Source organism: Scyliorhinus torazame, chromosome 14 (assembly GCF_047496885.1).
Source record: "Scyliorhinus torazame isolate Kashiwa2021f chromosome 14, sScyTor2.1, whole genome shotgun sequence".
Lineage (NCBI taxonomy): Eukaryota > Metazoa > Chordata > Chondrichthyes > Carcharhiniformes > Scyliorhinidae > Scyliorhinus > Scyliorhinus torazame.
This window is the reverse complement of record NC_092720.1, coordinates 202,453,099-202,475,576: the sequence shown is the minus strand read 5'-3', so window position 1 is coordinate 202,475,576 and position 22,478 is coordinate 202,453,099. Positions and strand designations below refer to the sequence as shown.

The window sequence follows — 22,478 nt, the reverse complement described above, 5'->3', positions numbered from 1 at the left end:
GGGGGGGGGGAGCTGCTGCTGTGGGGTTGTGTCCATCCTGCCAAACTCCCATGAGTTGATTTCCCATCCCTAATTGCCCTTGAACCGAATGGCTCGCCGAGCTATTTCGGAAGGAAGGTAAGCATCAACTGCTTTGTGGTGGGCCTGCGCTCACGGGGTAAGAATGGCAGGTTCCCTTCCCGAAAGGACAGTGGCCATCCAGATTGGGGGGGGTTCTGCTCACCATTCCTGAAACTAACTTTTAATTCCAGATTTTATTAATTGAATGTCCCCAGAGCATTGGGCTGGGCCACTGTCTTCGCCGCTGCGCCACCCGATCTCCCCCAAGCTTTTTAAGATGATTAAAGGACTTGTTAGGGGCGATGGAAGCAATTTCCTCCAGTGGGGGGAGTTGAAAACAAGAAGGTCATCGTGTTAAAATTCAGGCCAGGCCACACATGAAGCACTCCTTCGCACAAAGATCGTAAGACCATCAGGAAGAGGAGCAGGAATGGGCCATTCGGCCCTAAACCTGCTCCGCCATTCAATAAGATGGTGGCTGACCTGATTTTGGCCTTAACCCTTCATTCCCTTGTAGATCAAAACTCTGCCTAACTCAGCCTTGTGTACGCTCAATGATCAGCTCCCATTGCTCTCTGGGGACGAGGGTTGCAAAGACTAACAGCCCTGAGAGAGAAGAAATTCCTCCTCGTCTCCTCCTGGGTGGGAGAGGTTTTAAGCGGTGCCCCCAATTCTGGATATCCGCCATGTTGCAGGCGCGGGTCAGGGAATATCCACCCTATCAAGCCCCGTCAACATCCTCTGCTTCAATACGATCATTCCCCATTCTTCTAAACTACGAGTATAGGCCCAACCTTCTAAATGTATCCTCATAAGACAAACCCCCTTCATCATGGAAATCATCCAAGTTGGGCCTTCTCTGCTGTTTCCAATGCAACGATATCCCTCCTTAAGTACGGACACCAAATCTGCACAGTTCCCTCGGTTCGGCCTCGCCAATGCCCCGTATAATCGTATTAAGACTTTGCCAGCTGTTATATTCCACGCACTCCTTGCAATCAATATCAAAGGGTGCTGGAAATCTTGGAAGATGTTGGGGCGGGGGGTGAGGGGACGTTTTTTATTCTTTCACGGTTCGGCCAGCATTTATTGCTCATCAGCGGAGAGATCACTGGTAGACTTTTATTGGTGAAGAGTGTTACGGGGTGATGGAAGGTGGGAAAGGAAATGAAGTCACAGATCAGCCGCAATCTCACTGACGGATAGAAGAGGCTCCAGCGGGCCGAATGGCCTCCCCCCGTTCCTGTGTCTTGAGCGGAGAGAGTGTTTGCTGGGCCTAGAAGCTGTTTAATGGTAACGTGCTCGTGACCGTTCTCTCTCCTTCGCCTCCTTTCCTCTCTTAGATCAGTTCACCCGTACGAGGTGGCGGAGGTTATCAGCCTGCCCATCGACCAGGGAAACCCACCTTACTTGAAATGGCTGAGCGAGGTGGTACCGGAATAAACCCCTGGGAGCTTGGCCGAAGGGAAGGAGGCGGGCGCAGTGGCTGCCGGAGACGGGCATACTCTTGAGCCCGGTGTTTTTTTTTGTTTGTTTTTGCCCTCAACGTGCCTGCCGCTTTTGTCTTTTTCCCTTTCTTTTGAGGTCTATCTCTCTCGTTCCCCCGCTCCCTGCTTTCCCCCTGCACTCAGCAACCTGGCCCAATTCCTGCTTCCTGTCCGCGGCCCGTCCTGAGATTTGAAAAGCTTGTGCGGGCCTCGTTATTTCCTCAGCGGGCCAGGCCTTGACCCGCAGGAGAACACTGGGGTCTGGGCTCTCGTCCCATTGCCGGACACGTGGTGGTGATGTTGCTGCTTCATTCACCTGCCGAGCAATAGTCACTGCACCGAAGGACGTTGAGGATGTTGAACAATGTTGGTGGTGCGATAACTGATCATGTGCACAGGCCTCACTGACCACGCCATCCTGTTTAGTGGTAGTCCCTCTGTTCATTTCTGATTAAAAATTCAATCTGATTTGTCTTCTAGTTTTAGTGTGCATTTATTACTTTCATTTTTTAAGAAACATTTTATTGAGGTATTTTTGGTATGGTAACAACAACAAAATAAACAATATTCATGAAACCGTAACCATAGTGCAAAAGCCATTTATCTTTTGTACAGGTCCCACCCTTATTGACCCCCTGCTCTAATCTAAACTACTCCCCCCCCCCCACCTGCTGACGATTACTGTTCCGCAAAGAAGTCGACGAACGGTTGCCACCTCCGGGCGAACCCTAACATTGACCCTCTCAAGGTGAACTTGACTTTATCCAAACAGAGAAAGCTAGCCATGTCCGATAGCCAGGTCTCCGACTTCGGGGGCTTTGAGTCCCTCCAAGCTAATAATATCCGTCTCCGGGCTACCAGGGAAGCAAAGGCCAGAACGTCTGCCTCTTTCACCTCCTGGATTCCCAGGTCTTCCGACACCCCGAAAATCGTCACCTCTGGACTCAGCGCCACCCTTGTTTTTAACACCGTGGACATGACGTCCTCAAACCCCAGCCAAAATCCCCTAAGCTTTGGACATGTTCGATACATGTGGACATGGTTCGCCGGTCCTCCCGCACATTTTGCACACCTGTCCTCCACCCCAAAGAATCTGCTCATCTGGGCCACTGTCATGTGAGCCCGGTGAACAACCTTAAATTGGATCAGGCAGAGCCTGGCACGCATTTATTATTTTTATAACATATACATATCTTACAAATGCCCCTTTAGTTTACAGTACTGCCCTATCGATCGTTTTAATGCTTCATGTTAACACCAGCCCCTGCGGAGGTCCAGATCCACCTTAATCTCTCCACCTGGATATGTAAAGGATTATCAATCTGTGCAGGTGGGGCCGTTGACCTATTGAACCTACCCTTGCCCTCATCCTGGTTGGCGCCTCATTACTAGAACACCTCTGATCCTCTACCCCCGACAAGTCATGTAATCTGCTAACGTGCACCCAGAACAGCCATCTTAATTTTAAGCAGTCTCCTCGAAACCCTGCGCAGTTTAGCACAAACTCACCAATCTAAGATTCCCCAGATTCGGGGGCCACAGATACCTGAATAGGCAGTCAACTGGCCAGAAGTCATTTGAAGATGGTTATTAAGCTTTTTTTTAAGACACACAAATTTCGACATGGGGCTGGATTCTCTGTCGCTGCAGCCAGGAGCGGAGTTCCCGATGCGGCGGAAAATTCAGTGTCTTCCCAGAAAACGGTTTGGGCGCCGTTTTCGATGCTGCGGTGTCCCCCACGCTGGCGGCTGCATCGAGGTTCACCTCCCGTGCCAGCGGGAGAATGAAAATAGGTCAAATTAACCCATTAGCATCTTACTAGGGGCAGGTTTAGCACAGTGGGCTAAACAGCTGGCTTGTAATGCGGAACAAGGCCAGCAGCGCAGGTTCAATTCCCGTACCGGCCTCCCCGAAAAGCGCCGGAATGTGGCGACTCAGGGCTTTTCACAGTAACTTCATTCAAGCCTACTTGTGACAATAAGCAATTATTATTATTGCTAACAGGCTGGGCACCGGATTCTCTACACCTCCGTGATTCACCGGTCTCCTGGGCTAGGATTCACGTGGGCAGGAATTGGTGCTGGTATTTCCCGGTTAAATGAGTTGCCCCTAAAAGTCCATTGGATTGTACCCCACCCCCACCGGAGACCCCCATAAGACAGACCCCCCTGCAATCAGAGAGAACCCCACAAAGGACCCCCCCCCCCCCCCCCAGAAGAGAGATCCCCACCGGAAACCCCTCATGGGAACCCCCCCCCCTCCCAATTTGAGACCATCTATAAACGAGACCCCAACCAGAGACCCATCATTGCTGAGAAAGCAATTCGTGCTTTCTGCAGAGAAAAAGACGAGAGCACTTGACTGCCTTTAATGTGGTCCGGGAGGTGTCAATCAGCCAGATATTCAGGAACATTGCTGTTAGTTTCACAGCTGTAGCTTGAAGGGCAGTGAAAATAAATAATCTAGACAGGTGGCTGTGTACAAACTGTCAATCACGGCCTAGTAAAGCCAACTCCGACTGATGTGAATGAAAGCCTGGCAGATCAAAGATCTGAGGGGGCGTAAACCCAGCTGGTGTGGTTTACGAGTTTACAGCTGCTGCTTCCTCTGCGTGAGCCAGCAGCTGTATTGCTCAGGCGAGTAAAAGCAGTGATATTTTCCACTGTCTCTGTCTGGACTGCTTCCTAGCTTCCAGGCTGGGGTCTCTGTCATTTAAAAAAAAAAAATTCAAGCCCTCACTTCCACCCTTTCCCGGTAACCCAATAACCCCTCCTAACCTTTTATGGTCACTGAGGGCAATTTATCATGGCCAATCCACCTAACCTGCACGTCTTTGGACTGTGGGAGGAAACCCACGCAGACACGGGGAGGACGTGCAGACTCCACACAGACAGTTACCCAGCGGGGAATCAAACCTGGGACCCTGGCGCTGTGAAACCACAGTGCTAGCCACTTGTGCTGCCCATAAATGGGGAGATATTGGTAATGGGGGGGGCGGGGGACTCTGATCAGGTCCATTATGGGAGTGGGGTCTCTTATGGGGAGGGTCTCTCTTATGGGGGGGCATCTGGCCAGGGTCTCTTGGGGGTTATTTAAGGGGGTCTCTTATTTGGGGCGGTCTGGTCACCATCATGGTGGGGGAGGGGTACTCGGCTAATGCCATGGGGCAGAATTACATTGCGGGGGAGGGGACCAGCTGTCGGACCTCACTATTGGGCCAACCGCTCAAAATGGCTGCCCGATAGCGGGGTTCATGGGGGAATCCTTCACAATCCCCACCATCCATGAATATGCAGAGCAAGGGACGGCGCGAGCGCAAATCAGATGATCCCTGCAGGAGAACAGAGACTCCCAAATGGAAATTGCAGCCCATGGCACATGAACGAATTAGACAGAGGTCTATGATCCATAACAGCTTGTGATAACAGCAGTCTTCTCTAGTCTTCCCTCGATCCTCCTCCTCTGGCCCATCTTCCATTGCAGAAGGCAGCTGCCCAGCAAGCACTGCCACCTCACCAGCAGCTCAGTCCATACCACTGGTGCCACACCAATATATGTACCATTGTTTGAGGCATGGTAGCTTGCCCAGTGTCAATCACCTATAACTATTCTAACCAATGGATACTGGATGGGTACTCCAAATGTCAGACTGGTTACTGCCCCCCCTGTTCGTCACCCTGCCGAAGGTCAGCTTTCCTGTTTACCTCCTGCTGAGGGCTGTGCCTCAGTCCTTTCTAAACACTTTGGAGGTAAGGGGGTGCACAGGGTGCCATCTAACATCTTAGAAATGTCAGTGTGGCAGCCTGGACTAAGACCGTTCAGGGGTCAAAGTGTTTAGAAATTCTCTTTCCGGGGTGGGGGACAATCAGTGCTGCTTAGGAAGTGCGGTAAAGGTACTATATTGAGCTGTTTATCTGAGAATACCCCTATTTCTTACCCCGTGGTGATTAATTTGATTCTGGGGCACGGCTCGTTTCCAGGACAGACCTGAGTCGCAGCCAACGTCCTTTGAACCAGCAGAAGAAAAATCGTGGAAACCCGATTTGCGGCGGACAAAATCTGTGCCCTCTCGTTCTTGATCCCTTTCCGAGCGGGAACAAGCTCTCCCTATCCACTATCTATTGACACAGAGAATAATTTTCCAACTGTGAGGCAGCCCAAAACTTTGGGGAGGGAACCATAAATATAACATAAATAGCGTGATGTGTTGGGTGCTCTGGATCCGTGGAACACATACAGGCCACCAACACTTAAAATAGTACAACACTATTTTATTAAGTCAGAAACTGTTGAACATGCTTTCACTGTGGGTTAACACGATGTTAGATTAAACTAAAGACCTATGCCTGTCCGAACCAGTCTATGCACTCAGCACATGGTGAAGATCTGTACTGTAAGCTGTGTCCTTCTGAGAGGCTGCATCCCGAATGAGCGGGAACTCTGATGCCCTCTGTCTATATAGTGAGTGTGCTCTAACTGGTGATTGGCTGCGGTGTTGTGTGTGTGGATTGGTCCCACTGTGTGTCCATCAGTGTGTGTGTCTGCACCATGATATACTGGTGTATATTATGACATAGTCATGAACAGAACTTGAGTATTGTTAAGAAAGACATGCCAAAGTTTTTTATCTTGCACTCATCAGGACGCTCCGCAACAATACCCATGTATGGGGAAGCAACAATTTATACTGTATGAGAAGAGAGTGCTGATTGGCTGAAATCGCTGATTAGTGGAGGCTTTGCCATGGAGAATGCACCAGTTGGGGTGACAGTCAGAAAGTTGGGGCAGCACAGTGGTTACCACGCTGTGTCCCAGCGCCAGGGACCCGGGTTCTGTTCCGACCACAGGTGACTGCCTGCGTGGAGTTTGCACGTTCTGTTCATGTCTGCGTGGGTTTCCTCCCAGTGCTCCTACAATTTCCTCCTACAGCCCAAAAGTGTGCAAGTTAGGTGGTTTGACCATGCTAAATTGCGCCTCAGGGTGGGGATGCATGAAAAAGGCAGGGGATTGGGCCTAGGTAGGGTGGTCTTTTGAAGGGTTGGTGCAGACCCGATGGGCCGAATGGCCCTCCTGCACTGTAGGGATTCTATGATTCTATAAAAACTGCCGAGCATTGTTTGAAACATTAAAACCGGCAGCTTGGCATGGCTATTAATAAATTTGGTGATGAGAATGTAGAACTTGTTACCTCATGAAAAAAGTTGGAAATAAGGAGAAGCTAGCGAAGCACATGACGGTGAAAGCAGTAGAAGGATGTGTTGACCGTGGGCCCCATGTGGTTACTGAGTGCGGCCCAAAAGCCATTTTGTTGACCGTTAAGCACAGGCAGGGTTGCCAGATTCTGTTGGTTTTTGACCATGCAGCTTTGCACGTAAAACAAGGGGACATGCTGGGGTGCGAGGTGATTGCACACAAAATATTGACCGTGAGAACCGTATGCTCCCTCTGCGTCCGATCAGAGCGTACGTCTTTTTGTTTACCATTTGAAGTTGGTGAATGCATGAATGATTAAGCGTTTCCTCTAACCCATTGCGAATTTTCTGGCCTCTGTTCAGTGTTTTTAATTTTTAATCCTGGGGTCATGGCTAGGGAAAATGCAGAATTTCAATCTTGGGGGCCCACTGAGGATGGAGGATGCCCACTCCTGTGGCCCACTCACTAGCCTGGGTTGCCCATCACTGAGTTGGATGAAGAGGGATAGGAGGAGGTTTGTGTGAAGCACAAAGGCGGCCTGAATGGCCTCTTCCTGCACTGTAACCTCTCCATAAAATGTAAAGCAACCACTGTATCAGTCGTGCACTAATAAGGTACAGTTAAAGATCAAGAACTGGTTATTGCTTTGGTCGTTACCTTCACTTTGTGCGACAATCGATGGTTTCTGAGGGGCCAAATTCATCTTGCCTGCAGTAAAACAAAGGGTTAAAGTTCTTTATTGAACTGATATCTGTGGATGTAGCACATGTCTTTGCCGTGATAAAATGAAGCAGGACTATCTTCACAGTCAAGTTAAACCCCAGTCATGATGCAGCTTTCCAGTAACTTCGGATTCTCCAGGTAAGCATTCGAGGGGCAAGTCAGACTCCTGAACTTAGCAAATGTTCTGCGATCCTGCTTCTCCAGTTACCATCCATATTCATTAATGGACTTCAACGATTGCAAACCTTTTCCTCCTGATTGCTTCCCGGATCACTCCAATGGTCCATTCTGATGTGTTATGTACTCTGGGATAACACAGGCTGCAACTCGATCCAGACTTTGAAGTAAGTTCAATGTGATTTGTTGAACCATTAACACAGTTCTCTATGAGTTCGACTCTCCTGCTAATCTCGCTATAGTAACTCAGTCTAACTAACCAGTCTGCTCTAAGCCACGTGGTGGGTGTGATGCTTCTGATCTGCCCCTGTCCTTCTCTCAAAGTGTCGCCTGTGGAAAGAGACAGAGCATGTGTGCCCTGTCCTTATATATGGATTGTGTAATGCCCCCTTGTATTAGTGTCACCTCTGGGTGTCTTGACTGCCCATTGGTCGTGTCCTATTCTGTGTATTCATTAGCTGTATGTCTGCATGTCATGACATCTCCGGTGCTCCCTCTAGTGTTTATTTAGTTGTAGTGTATTTGCATTAACCCCTTGTGTATATACAGTGATGCATCCATTGTGTCCCACTCCATTCCACCCCTCCCAGTACTGCGTCCCTGCTGTCAATGCTTGAGAAGCCAGGACAGCCCAATGATTGCTCAGTCTCTCTGGAATGTCTGGCAGACTCTGCTATTTGTCAGTAATTTGGATTCCACTTTGGTTTGAAGACTGAGTCATGTACAGATGAACCACAGAGTCGTCGACAATTCCAGCACAGTCAGAGAGAGGCCAGTCGGCCGATCCTGTCTGCGTCAGCCATCAAGCACCTAACTGCACGGGAGCACAGTGGCTAGCACTGTTGCTCCACAGCTCCAGGCTCCCAGGTTCGATTCCCGGCTTGGGTCAGCGGCTGTGTGAAGTCTGCCCGTTCTCCCCTTGTCTGCGTGGGTTTCCTCCGGGTGCTCCGGTTTCCTCCCACAAATCCCGAAGGACGTGATGCTCGGCGAATTGGACATTCTGAATACTCGCTCTGTGTACCCGAACAGGTGCCGGAATGTGGCGACTAGGGGATTTTCACAGTAACTTCACTGCAGTGTTAGTGTCAGCTTACTTGTGACAATAAAGATTATTATTATTTTCCGTCAGTTGTTCTGTAGCCTTGTGTGCGCTCTGCCGTTTTAAGTGCTCATCTAAATACTTCTTAAATGTTGTGAGGGTTCCCGCCTCTCCCACCCCTTCAGGCAGCGATTCCAGATTCCCACCACTCTCTGGGTGAAAAGGTTTCCCCTCAATCCCCTCTAAATCTCCTGCCTTTTAAATCTATGCGCCCTTCTTATTGACCCCTCCAGTAAGCGAAAAAGCCCTTTCCTATCCACCCTATCTATGTCCTTCGTAATTTTACACACCTCGATCAGGTTCCCCCCCCTCAGCCTTCTCTGCTCCCAGGAAAACAACCCCAGCCTGACCAGCCTCTCCTCATAGCTGAAACGCTCCAACCCAGGTTTCATCCTGGTGAATCCATGTTAAGGATCAGAGACATGGAGGTGACGACTAAAATAAGTGGGGTGGCATGCGGCACGGTGGTTAGCACTGTCCAATTCTGGCCTCGGGTGACTGTGTGCATGTTCTCCCCGTGTCTGCATGGGTTTCCTCCCAGTGCTCCGGTTCCATCGAACAAACAGTGCAGAAGGAGGCCATTCGGCCCATCGAGTCTGCACCGACCCACTTAAGCCCTCCCCTATCTCCGTAACCCAATGACCACTCCTAACCTTTTTTGGGCACTAAGGGCAATTTAGCACGGCCAGTCCACCTAACCTGCACGTCTTTGGACTGTGGGAGGAAACCGGAGCACCCGGAGGAAACCCACGCAGACACGGGGAGAACGTGCAGACTCCGCACAGACAGTGACCCAGCGAGGCCACTCGCCCTATCATGCCTGCACTGTTACTTTGAAGGAACCGTCCTTCTCTTTCCTCACAACCCTTCAAATCCTTCCCCTTCAGATATTTATCCAAATTCAAATGTTTTTTTAAATTGGATCTGTTTCCATCGCCCTTTCAATCAGCACATTCCAATCACAACAGCTTGCTGCATGAATGTTTCTTTCCCCTCACGTTGCATCCGGTTGTTTTGCCAATTGTGCTAAATCTGCATCTCCTGGTTTTTGATCCATCTGCAATGAGAAACAATTTTCACTCGTATAAAAGAGAATAAAAGAGTCATGCTGTTGAAGCTTTTCATCTTGCACTCATCAGGACAGATACAAGAATGCCCAATTTCAAAGTGAATGCCAATTTACGCTGCAGGAGGTTCGCTGGCCAGCCGTCTCGGATTGGTCAAGATGTTGCCATGGCGAATGCATCAGGGAGCTATTGACCCCCATCCTTTTGTTTACTCAAAAACATTTGGACATATTTCCTTTACCAGCAGAGAGAATAAGTGACTACAAATCATAGAATTTACAGTGCAGAAGGAGGCCATTCAGCCCATCGAGTGTGCACCCGCCCTTGGCTAGAGCACCCTACTTAAGCCCATGCCCCCACCCTATCCCCGTACCCAGTAACCCCACCTAACCTTTTTGGACACTAAGGGCAATTTATCATGGTCAATCCACCTAACCCGCACACCTTTGGACTGTGGGAGGAAACCGGAGCACCCGGAGGAAACCCACGCAGGTACAGGGAGAACGTGCAGACTCCGCACAGACAGTGACCCAGCAGGGAATCGAACCTGGGACCCTGGAGCTGTGAAACAACTGTGCTAACCACTGTGCTACCGTGCTGCTCTTAAACCCAATCCATGTATTTGAATGCCGAGTGTCTCAGCAAGGTATCGTCACAGTGAAACCTCCTGCTAAGGAGGGCAATTTAGACAGGGGGTTAAGGGGAGTTTTACCCTATAATGGTAAGCTATCAACATTTCAGGTAACTTAAGGCAGTTCATGGCCAATCCAATAACAAGTGGGCATTGGCAGGATGCGCGTGCTGAAGGTGATGAAAAGAATATGATCCTCTTCCTCTTGGGCATTGTGATAGCGACGTGGTAAATGGATATACTGAATTGCCGATGTCTAGGCTTGAGCATTCAACAAGTTAATGAACAGAACAGTTCCCAAATCGTCAATTCCTATACAAATTGTCTAAACCTCCGAACAAATTGTGCTTATGATTCCGATGTGACTGACAAGAGGGATTCGCCTCCATTGTTTCTACGTCAAGATCAAAATGTGTGTTCCTACCTCAGTCGTCTCAGGTTCGCTGGCGTCCTGTTTGGTACCCCCCCCCCCCCTCTTATTCCACACCCCCCTGGGTGGTTAAGAAATTTTAAAATGATCACCTTTGACTTCAAATCCCTCCACGGTCCCACTCCTCGCTATCTCCATAATCTCCTCCAGTCCCATACCCCCTGGTGATGTCCGCATCTCCAGAATTCTGGCCCCTTTTGCATCCCTGATTTTCACTGTTTCACCATTGGCGTCTGCAGTTGCCTGGGCAGTCCCTCCTTAACTCTCCCTCCTTAACCCTCGTCGCCTCTCCACGGCGCTTTTCACATTCCATGCCCTCTTTAAACCTACCTCTTCGACCAAGATTGTTGTCAGCTCCCCTAATGTCTCCTCACGTGGCTCGTTGTCCTGTGTAGTGCTTTGGGGTATTTTATTGCCGTGAGGGTGCTATATAAATGCAATTCTTTGTTGTCACAAATGCATGTTACCTACTTCACAATGCCACTCATGATCATTTTGATATCTAAAATGCAAGACAGTAAAAAAAACATTGCCTACCTCTCAAATCCTTCAATGTCGAATTATGTGGACCGACAGCACATGTAGCTTTGCATCATTGCGTTATTTTTAATGCATGTAAACGCATATGCTGGTCAGCATCTGGAGAGCGAGGCACTGCTAATGGTTGGATATTCTTTAATTTGCATCAGATCACAGTAACTTCATTGAAGCCTACTTGTGACAATAAGCAATTTTCATTTTCATTTTGTTATGGGCCAGGGTTTAGAGAACCCCAAAGTGTATCATGGAGTTCACCTGACCCACAACTTTTAATAGATTGTGGTATGGGGAGCACACGGCCCATTCTACAGGTGTGGTACAGCAGAAATGGAAAAGTATTTTTTAGAGCAAAACAATGTTTATTCCATGAACTCAAGTTAACCTTTTTAAAACATACTGTGAACATCTTAGCAACCATTAAATCAAATACAACCCCCAAAGAATACAACACGAAGTAATCCTTTAAGCTTTCCTTTTAACATCCACAAGACTTAAAACACCTTTTACCAGAAGCACATCAGGTTAAAGTCACTACTGTTATTAGTTTTAAATCACCAGGATTGATTTACAGTCTTTAGATTACGGAGAGAGATTCATACACCTTCTGGCTGTGACTGCAGCTATCCAGCTCTGAAAATGAAACTAAAACACACCCTGCAGCAAAAAGCCTAAAACAAAAGTAAAAAGCCGACAGAGAGCCCAGCTCCACCCACTCTCTGACATCACTGCAGTAATAAACACTCATTTCTTAAAGGTACTCTCACTACAGATACTTAGATACACACCCATTTATAAACACCCATTTCTTAAAGGTGCTCTCCCAGGGGCTGTAGCACAGGGCTAAATTGCTGGCTTTGAAAGCAGACCAAGGCAGGCCAGCAGCATGGTTCAATTCCCGTAACAGCCTCCCCGAACAGGCGCCGGAATGTGGCGACTAGGGGCTCTTCACAGTAACTTCATTGAAGCCTACTTGTGACAATGAGCGATTTTCATTTCATTTCATTTTCATGACAATTTCATGATTCAGGAATGGTGTTATTTAATTCATTGCTTGACAAGAAGTGCAACAGTGCCCCACAGTGGTGCGAAACATCCATGACTACATGATGCTGGCTGCACTATGGAAAATCGTCTGTGAAGCCCTGTGGGTTGTCCTGAGGTTGGATAAATGTGTTCTCATTTCAGCCTGAGTTATTTTTCAATTGTTTTAGATGATATAATAAGAATTTCAAGTACAGTGGGTTGAAAGCAAATTTACCCTGCCTTGCGATTTCTGTGGACTCAGGGCAGCTTGTAATTTTTCCTTCGCCGTGATTCACCGTCCCACAGGTCTCCCTGTACTCCTGCACTGTCCCTTCTTGAGGGACGCTCTGCTCTCAGTGGGTTTCTTGGATTCTTTTTCTCCGCTTCTTAATCTCCCCTCTTCCTTCTCGGTTAGCTTTTCCTTCAGTGGCTTGTCTCTGCAGAACACCTTTGAGCAGTGAAGGCGGGGGGGGACCCGATCGACACATCGTCATGGGCATATGAGAGACATAGGGTGATCAGGAAGAAACTTTTACCCTTGGCGGTGGGAGTCAGTGGCCAGGGGGCACAGATTTAAGGGTAAGAGGCAGGAGGTTTAGAGGGGATGTGAGGAAACACTTTTTTACCCAGAGGGTGGTGGGAATCTGGAATCAATGCCTGAAAGGGTGGCAGGGGCGGGAACCCTCGCAGCATTTAAGTAGCACTGAGATGAGCACTTGAAACGTCAGAGCACACACAAGGCTTCGGGCCAAGGGCTGGAAAATGGGATTAAAATAGATAGGTGCTTGATGGCCGGTGCAGACCCGATGGGCCCAAAGGCCTCTGCCAGTGCTGTAAAATCTCTATGACTCTAACCATTAAATTATTACGGTGAGGAGAAGGCCATTCGGTCCATCATGTCTGCATCAAACGAACGTCATGACCGAATACTTTTCTCTACTTCCTACGGAAGCTAAAGAAATTCGGCATGTCTGCATCGACTCTCTCAAACTTCTACAGATGTGCGACAGAGAGCATCCTATCCCGCTGCATCACAGCTTGGTATGGCAACTGCTCGGTCCAAGATCGCAAGGAACTGCAGAGTGTGGTGAACTCAGCCCAACGCATCGCACAAGCTTGCCACCCTCCCATTGATTCTGTCTACACCTCCCGCTGCCTCAGGAAGGCGGATAGCATTATCAGAGACCCCTCCCACCCAGGCACTGCCTTCTTCCAGACCCTTCCATCAGGCAGAAGGTACAGAAGTCTGAAGACCCGCACATCAGACATCGGAACAGCTTCTTCCCCACAGCTACAAGACTCCTCAACGACTCCCCCTCGGACTGATCTGTTCCCTGCAAGAACACTATTCACGATGCCCTATGCTGCTCTTGCTCATGTATTTGCTTTGTTTGGCCCCTTGTTCCGCACTGTAACCAATCACTGTTCGTCGATGTACCATTTGCCAATGTTCTCTGTCGATTATTCTTGTGTCTACTATGGATGTACTGTGTGCATTCCCTCGGTCGCAGAAAAATACGTTTCACTGTGCTCCGGTACATGGGACAATAAATCAAATCAAATCAAATCCCCGTACTCAGCACAATGTTTCCATTGTAATTGTGGCGATCCTGGTGCATTGCCATACCGCCACTTCAGTGTGAGCTCTGAAGGCGAAGCTCTTTTCTGTTTGCATGATTTCTATTTTTAAAGTCAATTAGTTCGTCTTTAATGCATTGCAACTACTTTCAGTTGGCAAAAGGCAAGGGAAACATTTGACTGAATACTTCAAGTGCCAAAGAGATAAAGATGTGTCCGATCTAGTGAGCTGACACACATGGTTTAAGCTGTCTTTAGTGCAAGAGGCCAGCTTAGTCAAGGATAGAATCATAGAATTCCTACCGTGCAGAAGGAGGCATTCGGCCCATCGGGTCTGCACCGATCCTCTTCAACATCTAGGCCCACTCCCCATCCCATCCCTGTAACTCCATAATCCCACCTAACCTGCACATCTTTGCACTGAGCGAGCACCCGGAGGAAACCCACGCAGACACGGGATGAACGTGCAGACTCCACACAGACAGTCACCCAAGGCCAGGAGTGGCATGTGAGGCACGTGCCGCCAGCAAGTGGGCCGGGGCCCTCCGGTCCCAGCGCCCCCAGAGGATGCCTGGTGTTGTGCTATGGAATTTGGAATAACACAAGCTGCCACTTGATGCAGTTTTGAGTAAAAGATGCTCCAGACTTTGAAGTGAGTTCAATGTGTTTTATTGAACTATTAGCACAGTTCTCAATGAGTTCGACTCTCTGCTAATCTAAATGTAGTAACTCAGTCTAACTGAACCAGCCTTGCTCTAAGCCATGTGCTGGGGTGTGATGCTGAGGATACACCCTGTCTCACTCTGTAGATGTTGGTCTGTGGAAAGAGGCAGGGTGTGAGTGCCTCACCCCTTTTATAGTGAGATACCACACCTGAGTGTCCTGACTGCTCATTGGTCGTGTCCTATTCTATGTGTTCATTAACTGCATGTTTTCATATCATGACATCCCCCCTTTTTTATGTTCTGTTGGCGTATGTGAATGTTTTTGCATGTGAATGAGCCTGTCTAACGTGACTGACGGAGGACAACAGAACATAGCAAACAAAACAAACGTTCACAAGTCCAGTCTCTGAGGCTTGCATCTGATCCTGGTCGACCGCCGGAGAGGTGGCGGAGGGGACGACGCGCCTTGACAGGCGGGATGGAAGCCTGACTGGTGGCCTCGTGGTGCGAGGTATCAGGAGGTGGCAATTCAACATATGGAAATGGAGGAGAAAGTGGGTGTGGGCAGGCAACTTTGCACAGTGCCCGTCGATTCCTTCGCACGATGGAGCCATCAGCCATACGTACAACATAAGAGCGGGGCGCGGCCTGTCGAACAACAACAGCCAGGGCAGACCACCCACCATCCGGTATCTTGATCCTGACAGTGTCTGCCGGGGATAGCACGGCCAGATCAGTGGCACGGGCATCATAGCCCTGCTTTTGACAGTCTCTGAGCTGCTGCATCTTCTGCAGCACCGGGAGGTGATCCCGGTTGGGCAGGTGTATGGCTGGAAGCGTCGTCCGCAGGTCCCTGTTCATCAGGAGTTGAGCCGGCGACATGCCAGTGGACAATGGAGTCGCCCTGTACGCGAGCAGTGCAAGGTGTATGTCGGAAGCAGAGTCCGCGGCCTTGCAGATGAGCTGTTTCACAATGTGCACCCCTTTCGCGACTTTTCCATTGGACTGCGGATAGTGCGGACTGGAGGTGACATGCTGGAAATTGTATGACCTGGCAAACGTGGACCATTCTCGACTGTTAAAGCACGGGCCATTGTCGCTCATGACGGTGATTGGGCTGCCATGCCTGGAGAACGTCTCCTTACAGGCTTTGATGACGGTCCGAGAGGTGAGGTCCGGGAGCTTCAGCACCTCAGAGTAATTTGAGAAATAGTCGATGATCAATACGTAGTCGCGACCATTCGCATGAAAAAGGTCGATGCAAACCTTGGACCACGGAGAGGTCACTATGTCATGCTGTTGGAGCGTCTCATTGCTCTGCGCTGGCTGGAACCGCTGACAGGTAGTACAGTTCAGGACCATGTTCATGATGTCCTGGCTGACAACTTGCCAGGCTCCGTGTCTGTCCCTCATGAATCTGGCGCAGCACCAAGCTCTGGAGACTGAGCGGAATGACAATCCTGTCCAGCTTGAGGAGGATACCATCAATCAACTTCTGGTCGTCCTTCACATTGTAAAATTGTGGGCACTGCCCTTTCTGCCAGCCATTGGTGAAGTTGTGGATGACGCGTTGCAAGAGGGGGTCCTTGGCTGTCTCATCACGAATGAGAACTACCTTCTCATCTGTCACCAGGAGAGTGCTGGATGATCTCCAGCAGCTCACTGGGCGAGGTGACAGAGCGGGACAATGTATCAGCGATGATGAGCTCCTTGCCAGGTGTGTACACCAAGTTGAAGTCACACCTCCTAAGTTTAAGCAGGATTTTCTGCAACCGAGGCGTCATGTCGTTCAGGTCCTTGTGGATGATGTGGACCAGAGGCCTATGATCTGTCTCGACAGTGAATGTCGGCAGGCCGTAGACATAATCATGAAATTTGAGGATGCCGGTGAGAAGACCCAAGCACTCCTTCTCAATCTGAGCATATCTGGTTTCAGTGGGCGTCATCGCCCTTGATGCGTAGGCTACTGGTGCCCAGGATGATGTGTCATCTCGTTGAAGCAACACCGCACTGATGCCATCCTGACTCGCATCTGTGGATATCTTTGTCTCCCGGTCCGGGTCGAAGAATGCCAGGACTAGTGCAGTGGTGAGCTTGGCTTTCAGCTCTATCCACTCTGTCTGGTGTGCCGCCTTCCACTCAAAGGCAGTTGACTTTTCACCAGGTTGCGTAGGGCCGTGGTGTGTGTGGCCATGTTTGGAATGAACTTGCCCTGAAAATTGACCATACCCAAGAAGCGCAGCACCGCCTTTTTGTCCTCAGGGACCTTCATCGCCTCGGTGGCCTTGATTTTGTCTGTGTCGGGCGCACACCATGGTGTGAGATCTGGTTGCCTAGGAACTTGAGTGTCGATGTGCCAAAACAACATGTGGACCTGTTTAACTTTAGGCCGTTGGCATGTACACGGCGGAATACCTTCTGGAGACGGGACACATGTTCTTCGGAGGTCGTGGATCATATGATGATGTCGTCCACGTACACACGAACCCCTTCAATGCCTTCCATCATCTGCTCCATGATGCGATGGAATATTTCCGATGCCGAGATGATGCCAAATGGCATGCGATTGTAGCAGTATCTGCCGAAAGGTGTGTTGAAGGTGCAGAGCCTTCTACCGGACTCTTCCAGCTGGATTTGCCAAAATCCCTGTGATGCATCCAATTTGGTGAAGAAGCGCGCGTGTGCCATCCCACTCGTGAGTTCCTCTCGCTTCGGGATGGGTTAGTGTTCCTGCATGATATTCTTATTGAGATCCTTGGGATCAATGCAGATGCGCAGGTCCCCCGAAGCCTTCTTTACGCACACCATTGAGCTGACCCAGTCAGTCGGTTCGGTGACCTTGGATATGATGCCTTTTTGCTGAAGATCCTTGAGCTGTGCCTTCAGGCGCTCTCTCAGTGGAGCAGGGACTCGCCGTGGTGCGTGGACCACTGGCTTGGCATCAGGTCGTAGCAGAATCTTGTATCGATACGGCAGGATGTCGTCGATCAAGATCGATGGGGCACAGATTTAAAGTGATTTGCAAAAGAACCAAATGTGACGTGAGAAAAAAACCTTTTCACACAAGTCACGGAGCCCGTTTGGAGAGCCAGAGCAGACACAATGTGCGAATGGCCTCTTCCTGCGCCGGAAGAATTCTGTGATACTGCAAAGTTCTTTATTTCGGAATGTTTAGAATGTGGAACTCTTTACTGCAAGGAGTGTTTGAAGCAAATAGCCTCAGACACATTGAACATGAAGCTAAATCAGTACATGTGAGAGAAAGGATTAGGTGATCTGGTCGATTGATTTGGGTGAAGTAGGGTGGAAAGTGAAAGTATGGGGCCCACGCACCAGTGCAACACAGCTGTGCCTAATGACCTGATTGTCAAAACACCTGCTCACATTCACGCCATCCTTAAATTATTCTACAGCGTTTAGTTTACAAATCCATTCTTTGCGGAAGTGAAGTATTGAATGCTTGTCAGTAACCGTCATTTAAATAACTGAAAATCAACGCTCCAACAACATAGCATTTTTACATAGGATATATCACCGGAGAGGAGCTTTGATATGCATTAAATTCAGCATTTTTGCAGGTCCAGTGCCCAATTTCAGAACCCCAAAACATGTTGTTCTGATCTCAGACTAATGGAGTTCACGGTCTCTCTGTAATACACAACTTGGAAGCAAACGTTGAAGATTATCAAGCCAGGTAAAGTTGTTGTAGAAATTAATTTCCAGCGATAGAAAAAATAGGCGGTATTGCCTCTGGGGCATCCTTTATATCCATGGGACCCCAACAGCACAGAAGGAGACCATTTGGCCCATCGAGTCTTCACCGCCCCCAACAAGAGCACTCGACCTCGGCCCACTCCCCCACCCTATTCCCGTAACCGCCCCCCCTAACCTGCATATCTTTGGACTGTGAGAGGAAACCGGAGCACCCAGAGGAACCCGGAGGAAACCCACGCAGACATTTGGGAAAATGTGCAAACTCCACACACTCGAACCTGGGTCCCTTGCGCGGTGAGGCAGCAGTGCTAACCACTGTACCAGCGTACCACCCTGTCTGATAATCACTTTCAGTGAAGCCAATGGAGTTCAATACGGGGCATTGTCTGCAACAGGCGATTGGTGCGATGTACCCTGCTTTGCGATACCGCCCAGATGCGTTATGTTTTGAATGAGAAAAGGGTGAATTTGGTGAAATAGAACAGACAGATACTGATAAACAGATCCCATCAATGCAAGAATTTTGGTTGGAAACAATGCGCTGTTCAAAAAGTTAGCAAATGGCAATTGTTTGAGACACTTATTTGATACAAAGTAAAACAAAAGCAATATTTTCCATAACATACATGATCATGTCAAGGAAATATGGTGCAAATTATAGTTTGTTTCAGATGCCCGTGAGGCCATCTGAGATGGCCACCTGCAAAGGACCATGGGAATTATGGCCATCCCAAGACTCAGGCAGATACAGAGCACCTGTGCATTTGAAACACAGGTAGTTAGACCTGATCAAAACCCCCGCTTGTTTGCATTCTAATGGCCCATTTCCCCAGAACAATAGGACTGCACTCAAGAAACCGATACAGCCACAGACTGATCAGCGCTACTCCCCTTTACTCAGAAAGCCCAACTGCCGAGGTCAATGACCGCTAAGGACCCGCCCAGCCACCAAGGCACCCGCCCCTTAATTGGCCAAAATCGAAGGCAGTGATCGAAGCCTGTCGAATTATTGGGTCCAAGATTAAGGCCCGCCCCAAAGAGCGTGAATCGCTACAGGGATAAAAGGGGACACAGCCATGCGTTCGGTCTCTTCTGGAGCCGGCCTGTGCCAGCCTCTTTTGGATTGGCCTGTGCCAGCCCAACTGCAGCATAACGACCAGACAGCCAAGTTCACGACCAACGATCGCTACCTGACGGCTGAGTCCAGCAGAGACAGAGCCACTTCTTCAAACCAGCCACGTGAGATCAAGATAAAGGCCTTATCAATCTGCACAGCGCCGGTCGCCCTGAAGTTAAGTATAGGTTATTGTAGCTAATAGGTGTAGTTTAACTTGTAGTACATTGTGCTTGCATGTCGAAGTAACCCTTGTGTGTAAATAAATCAGCTTTGAACTTGAACTGACTAACTGGTTGTATGGTCATTTGACTGATATACGGGAAAGCCTTGTGGCTCAGTAAGAGAAATAGAAACACCCACAGTATTGGCGACGCTGTTGGGACATAACATCATATCATAAAAAGAGCCTCAGTATCATATTGGCGACTCTAAAGAGCAACATTATTGATGACGCTGGTGGGATAGTATTCCGATTGGCAACACCCGGCACAGCACTTAGACTGTGTGAATGTACCGTTCTATATTGTGCTCAGTGTCAATCCTTGTGGGGGGGTAATGGCTAAGTGGTATTGTCACTGAACTAGTAATCCAGAGACGACGGGTAATGCTCTCGAGTCCCACCATAGCGGATAGTGAAATTCAAATCCTCCCAAAAATCAGAAATTAAAATAAGTCCAAAGATGACCTTTTTTTGAGCGTTGTTAAAAAAAACCCGCCCAGTTCACTCGTGTCCTTCAGAGAAAGTGGCCTTGTGACTACCCGGACTGCACGGTAGCATAGTGGTTAGCACAGTTGCTTCGCAGCTCCAGGATCCCAGGTTCGATTCCCGGCTTGGGTCACTGTCTGTGCGGAGTCTGCATGTTCTCCCCGTGTGTGCGTGGGTTTCCTCCGGGTGCTCCGGTTTCCTCCCACAGTCCAAAGATGTGCAGGTTAGGTGGATTGGCCATGATAAATTGCCCTCAGTGTCCAAAAAGTTGAGGTTCGGTTATGGGGATAGGGTGGAGGCGTGGACTTAAGTAGGGTGCTCTTTCCAAGGGCTGGTGCAGACCCAATGGGCCAAATGGCCTCCTTCTGCACTGTAAATTCTTTGATTCTACCCGAGGTTGATTCTTAAATGCTCTCTAAAACGGCCTACCTCCATGGGTAACAAATGGACTTCAGTAGAACAGAATGTCAGGCCTGTACTATCCAAGTCCATACCCAAATTCTCTCCTCATCTACTTCTATAAACAAGTTCCCCGCTTCTGGTCTAGCCTCCAGCTAGGCCGCAATTAGAAAGTCTAACCATAATATAACGCTTGTGCCCGAGATATCTGCAGCTAACGGCCCTGACTCTGTTTGGCTCCATTGATATTGGGCATCGCAGGCTGTGCCAGCATTTATTGCCTGTCCTTAATTGCTTTTGAAGGGACAGTTAAGAGTCAACCACATTGCTGTGGGTCTGGAGTCACATGTAGGCCAGACCAGGGTAAGGACGGCAGATTTCCTTCCCTAAAGGACATTTGTGAACCAGATGGGTTTTTATGACAATCGGCAATGCTTTCATGTCACTGTGGTGATATGCATCACTGTAAATACACAAGGGGTTAAAGTAGATACGCTAGACTGAGTAAACACTAGAGGGAGCACCAGAGACATCATGACATGCAGACATACAGCTAATGAACACATAGAATAGGACACGACCAATAGGCAGTCAAGACACCCAGAGGTGACACTACCACAAGGGGGCATTTACACAACCCATATAAAAGGACAGGGCACACATGCTCTTTCTCTTTCCACAGGTGACACTCAGAGAGACAGGGCAGATGAGAGCATCACACCCACCACATGGATTAGAGCAGGCTGGTTAGTTAGATTGAGTTACTATAGCAAGATTGGCAGGAGAGTCAAACACAAGTAGGAGAATTGTTAACTGTTCAATAAATGTGTTAAACCTATCTCCGAGTCTGAACCTTCCTTTGTCAGAGCACGCATCCAGGAAGCAGCTTATGCTACATGAAGAAGCAGAAATCAACATGGTTCCAGGAGTACCTGTTGAATCTATATAGTTCAACTCAGCGAGATCGACTGATCACATCCACATTACTGTAACTAATATTTGAACTAACTATTTTATATCACATTTGTTTGTTCAATTCCTCAAAACCATACTGGTATGAAGAAAGACCTTGGCCGGCTCTCAGGATCGAGAATGGCTTACTTCCACTCCGGTTCGATGGGTCCTGAGAAGGCCGATAAGCCCAGTGTGCAATCTGCAGCCTCTGCCACAGGCAGGGGGTGCTTGCGAGGTCGGGTAAATGAGTTGCTGGGAGGTTTGTGTGCCCACTGGTCAACTTCACCTCCTTGTGTTCCCCAAATAGACTCTACAGATTTGATGCCTTTGAACCACAGAACTCCTACAGCGCAGAATGACGCCATTCGGCCCATCGAGCCTGCACCCAACCTCTAAAAGAGCAGCCCATCCAGGCCCACTCCACCCCCGATCCCCGTAACCCCACGCTATGGGGCAACTTAGCCTGGCCAATCCACCTAACCTGCACATCTTCGGACTGTGGGAGGACTGCCGAGTAGAGCAGTTGCTTCAGGAGTCTCGGTGACGCACCGTGGGTGGCACAGGGTCAGCCAAGCCCTGCATTGTACTCCACATTTAAGTCTGCTGCTGAGCTGGGCAAACTGAACTCAGCTCACAGAGTCACAGCTCGGAGCCCAGGCTCTTGGGAAAGACTGAAATCTTCAAGTGAATGCTTTCATGGTATAATGGATCAACTGAGCCACGTTATTCTGACACTTGTAACACTGTGGGATAAATTAAAAATGCAGTCTCTTCAAAGGTATATCGCATCAAACTAAATAGAATTCCGAAGGAAACTTAAAATGGCGAAACAAAATGTGATTGAAGGAATCGATAAAGCACCCCAGTCCCCACCGGGCTCAGAGGGCCTCAACGGTGTCGGCAGACACTGTGCTC

At 49.0% G+C, this 22,478-nt stretch overlaps 1 protein-coding gene across 2 annotated transcripts in view; it reads left to right on the top strand.

Moving 5' to 3' along the window:
- The window catches only part of LOC140390356 (protein CutA homolog), a 37,285-nt gene extending 35,264 nt beyond the window's left edge, over window positions 1–2,021 (top strand). For both annotated transcript variants that reach the window (XM_072475433.1, XM_072475432.1), the window contains exon 6: window positions 1,404–2,021. In XM_072475433.1, the coding sequence (XP_072331534.1) occupies window positions 1,404–1,503 (100 nt within the window). In that variant the 3' untranslated portion in view covers window positions 1,504–2,021. The remainder of the gene's footprint in view (window positions 1–1,403) is intronic.
- Window positions 2,022–22,478: the final 20,457 nt, after the last annotated feature.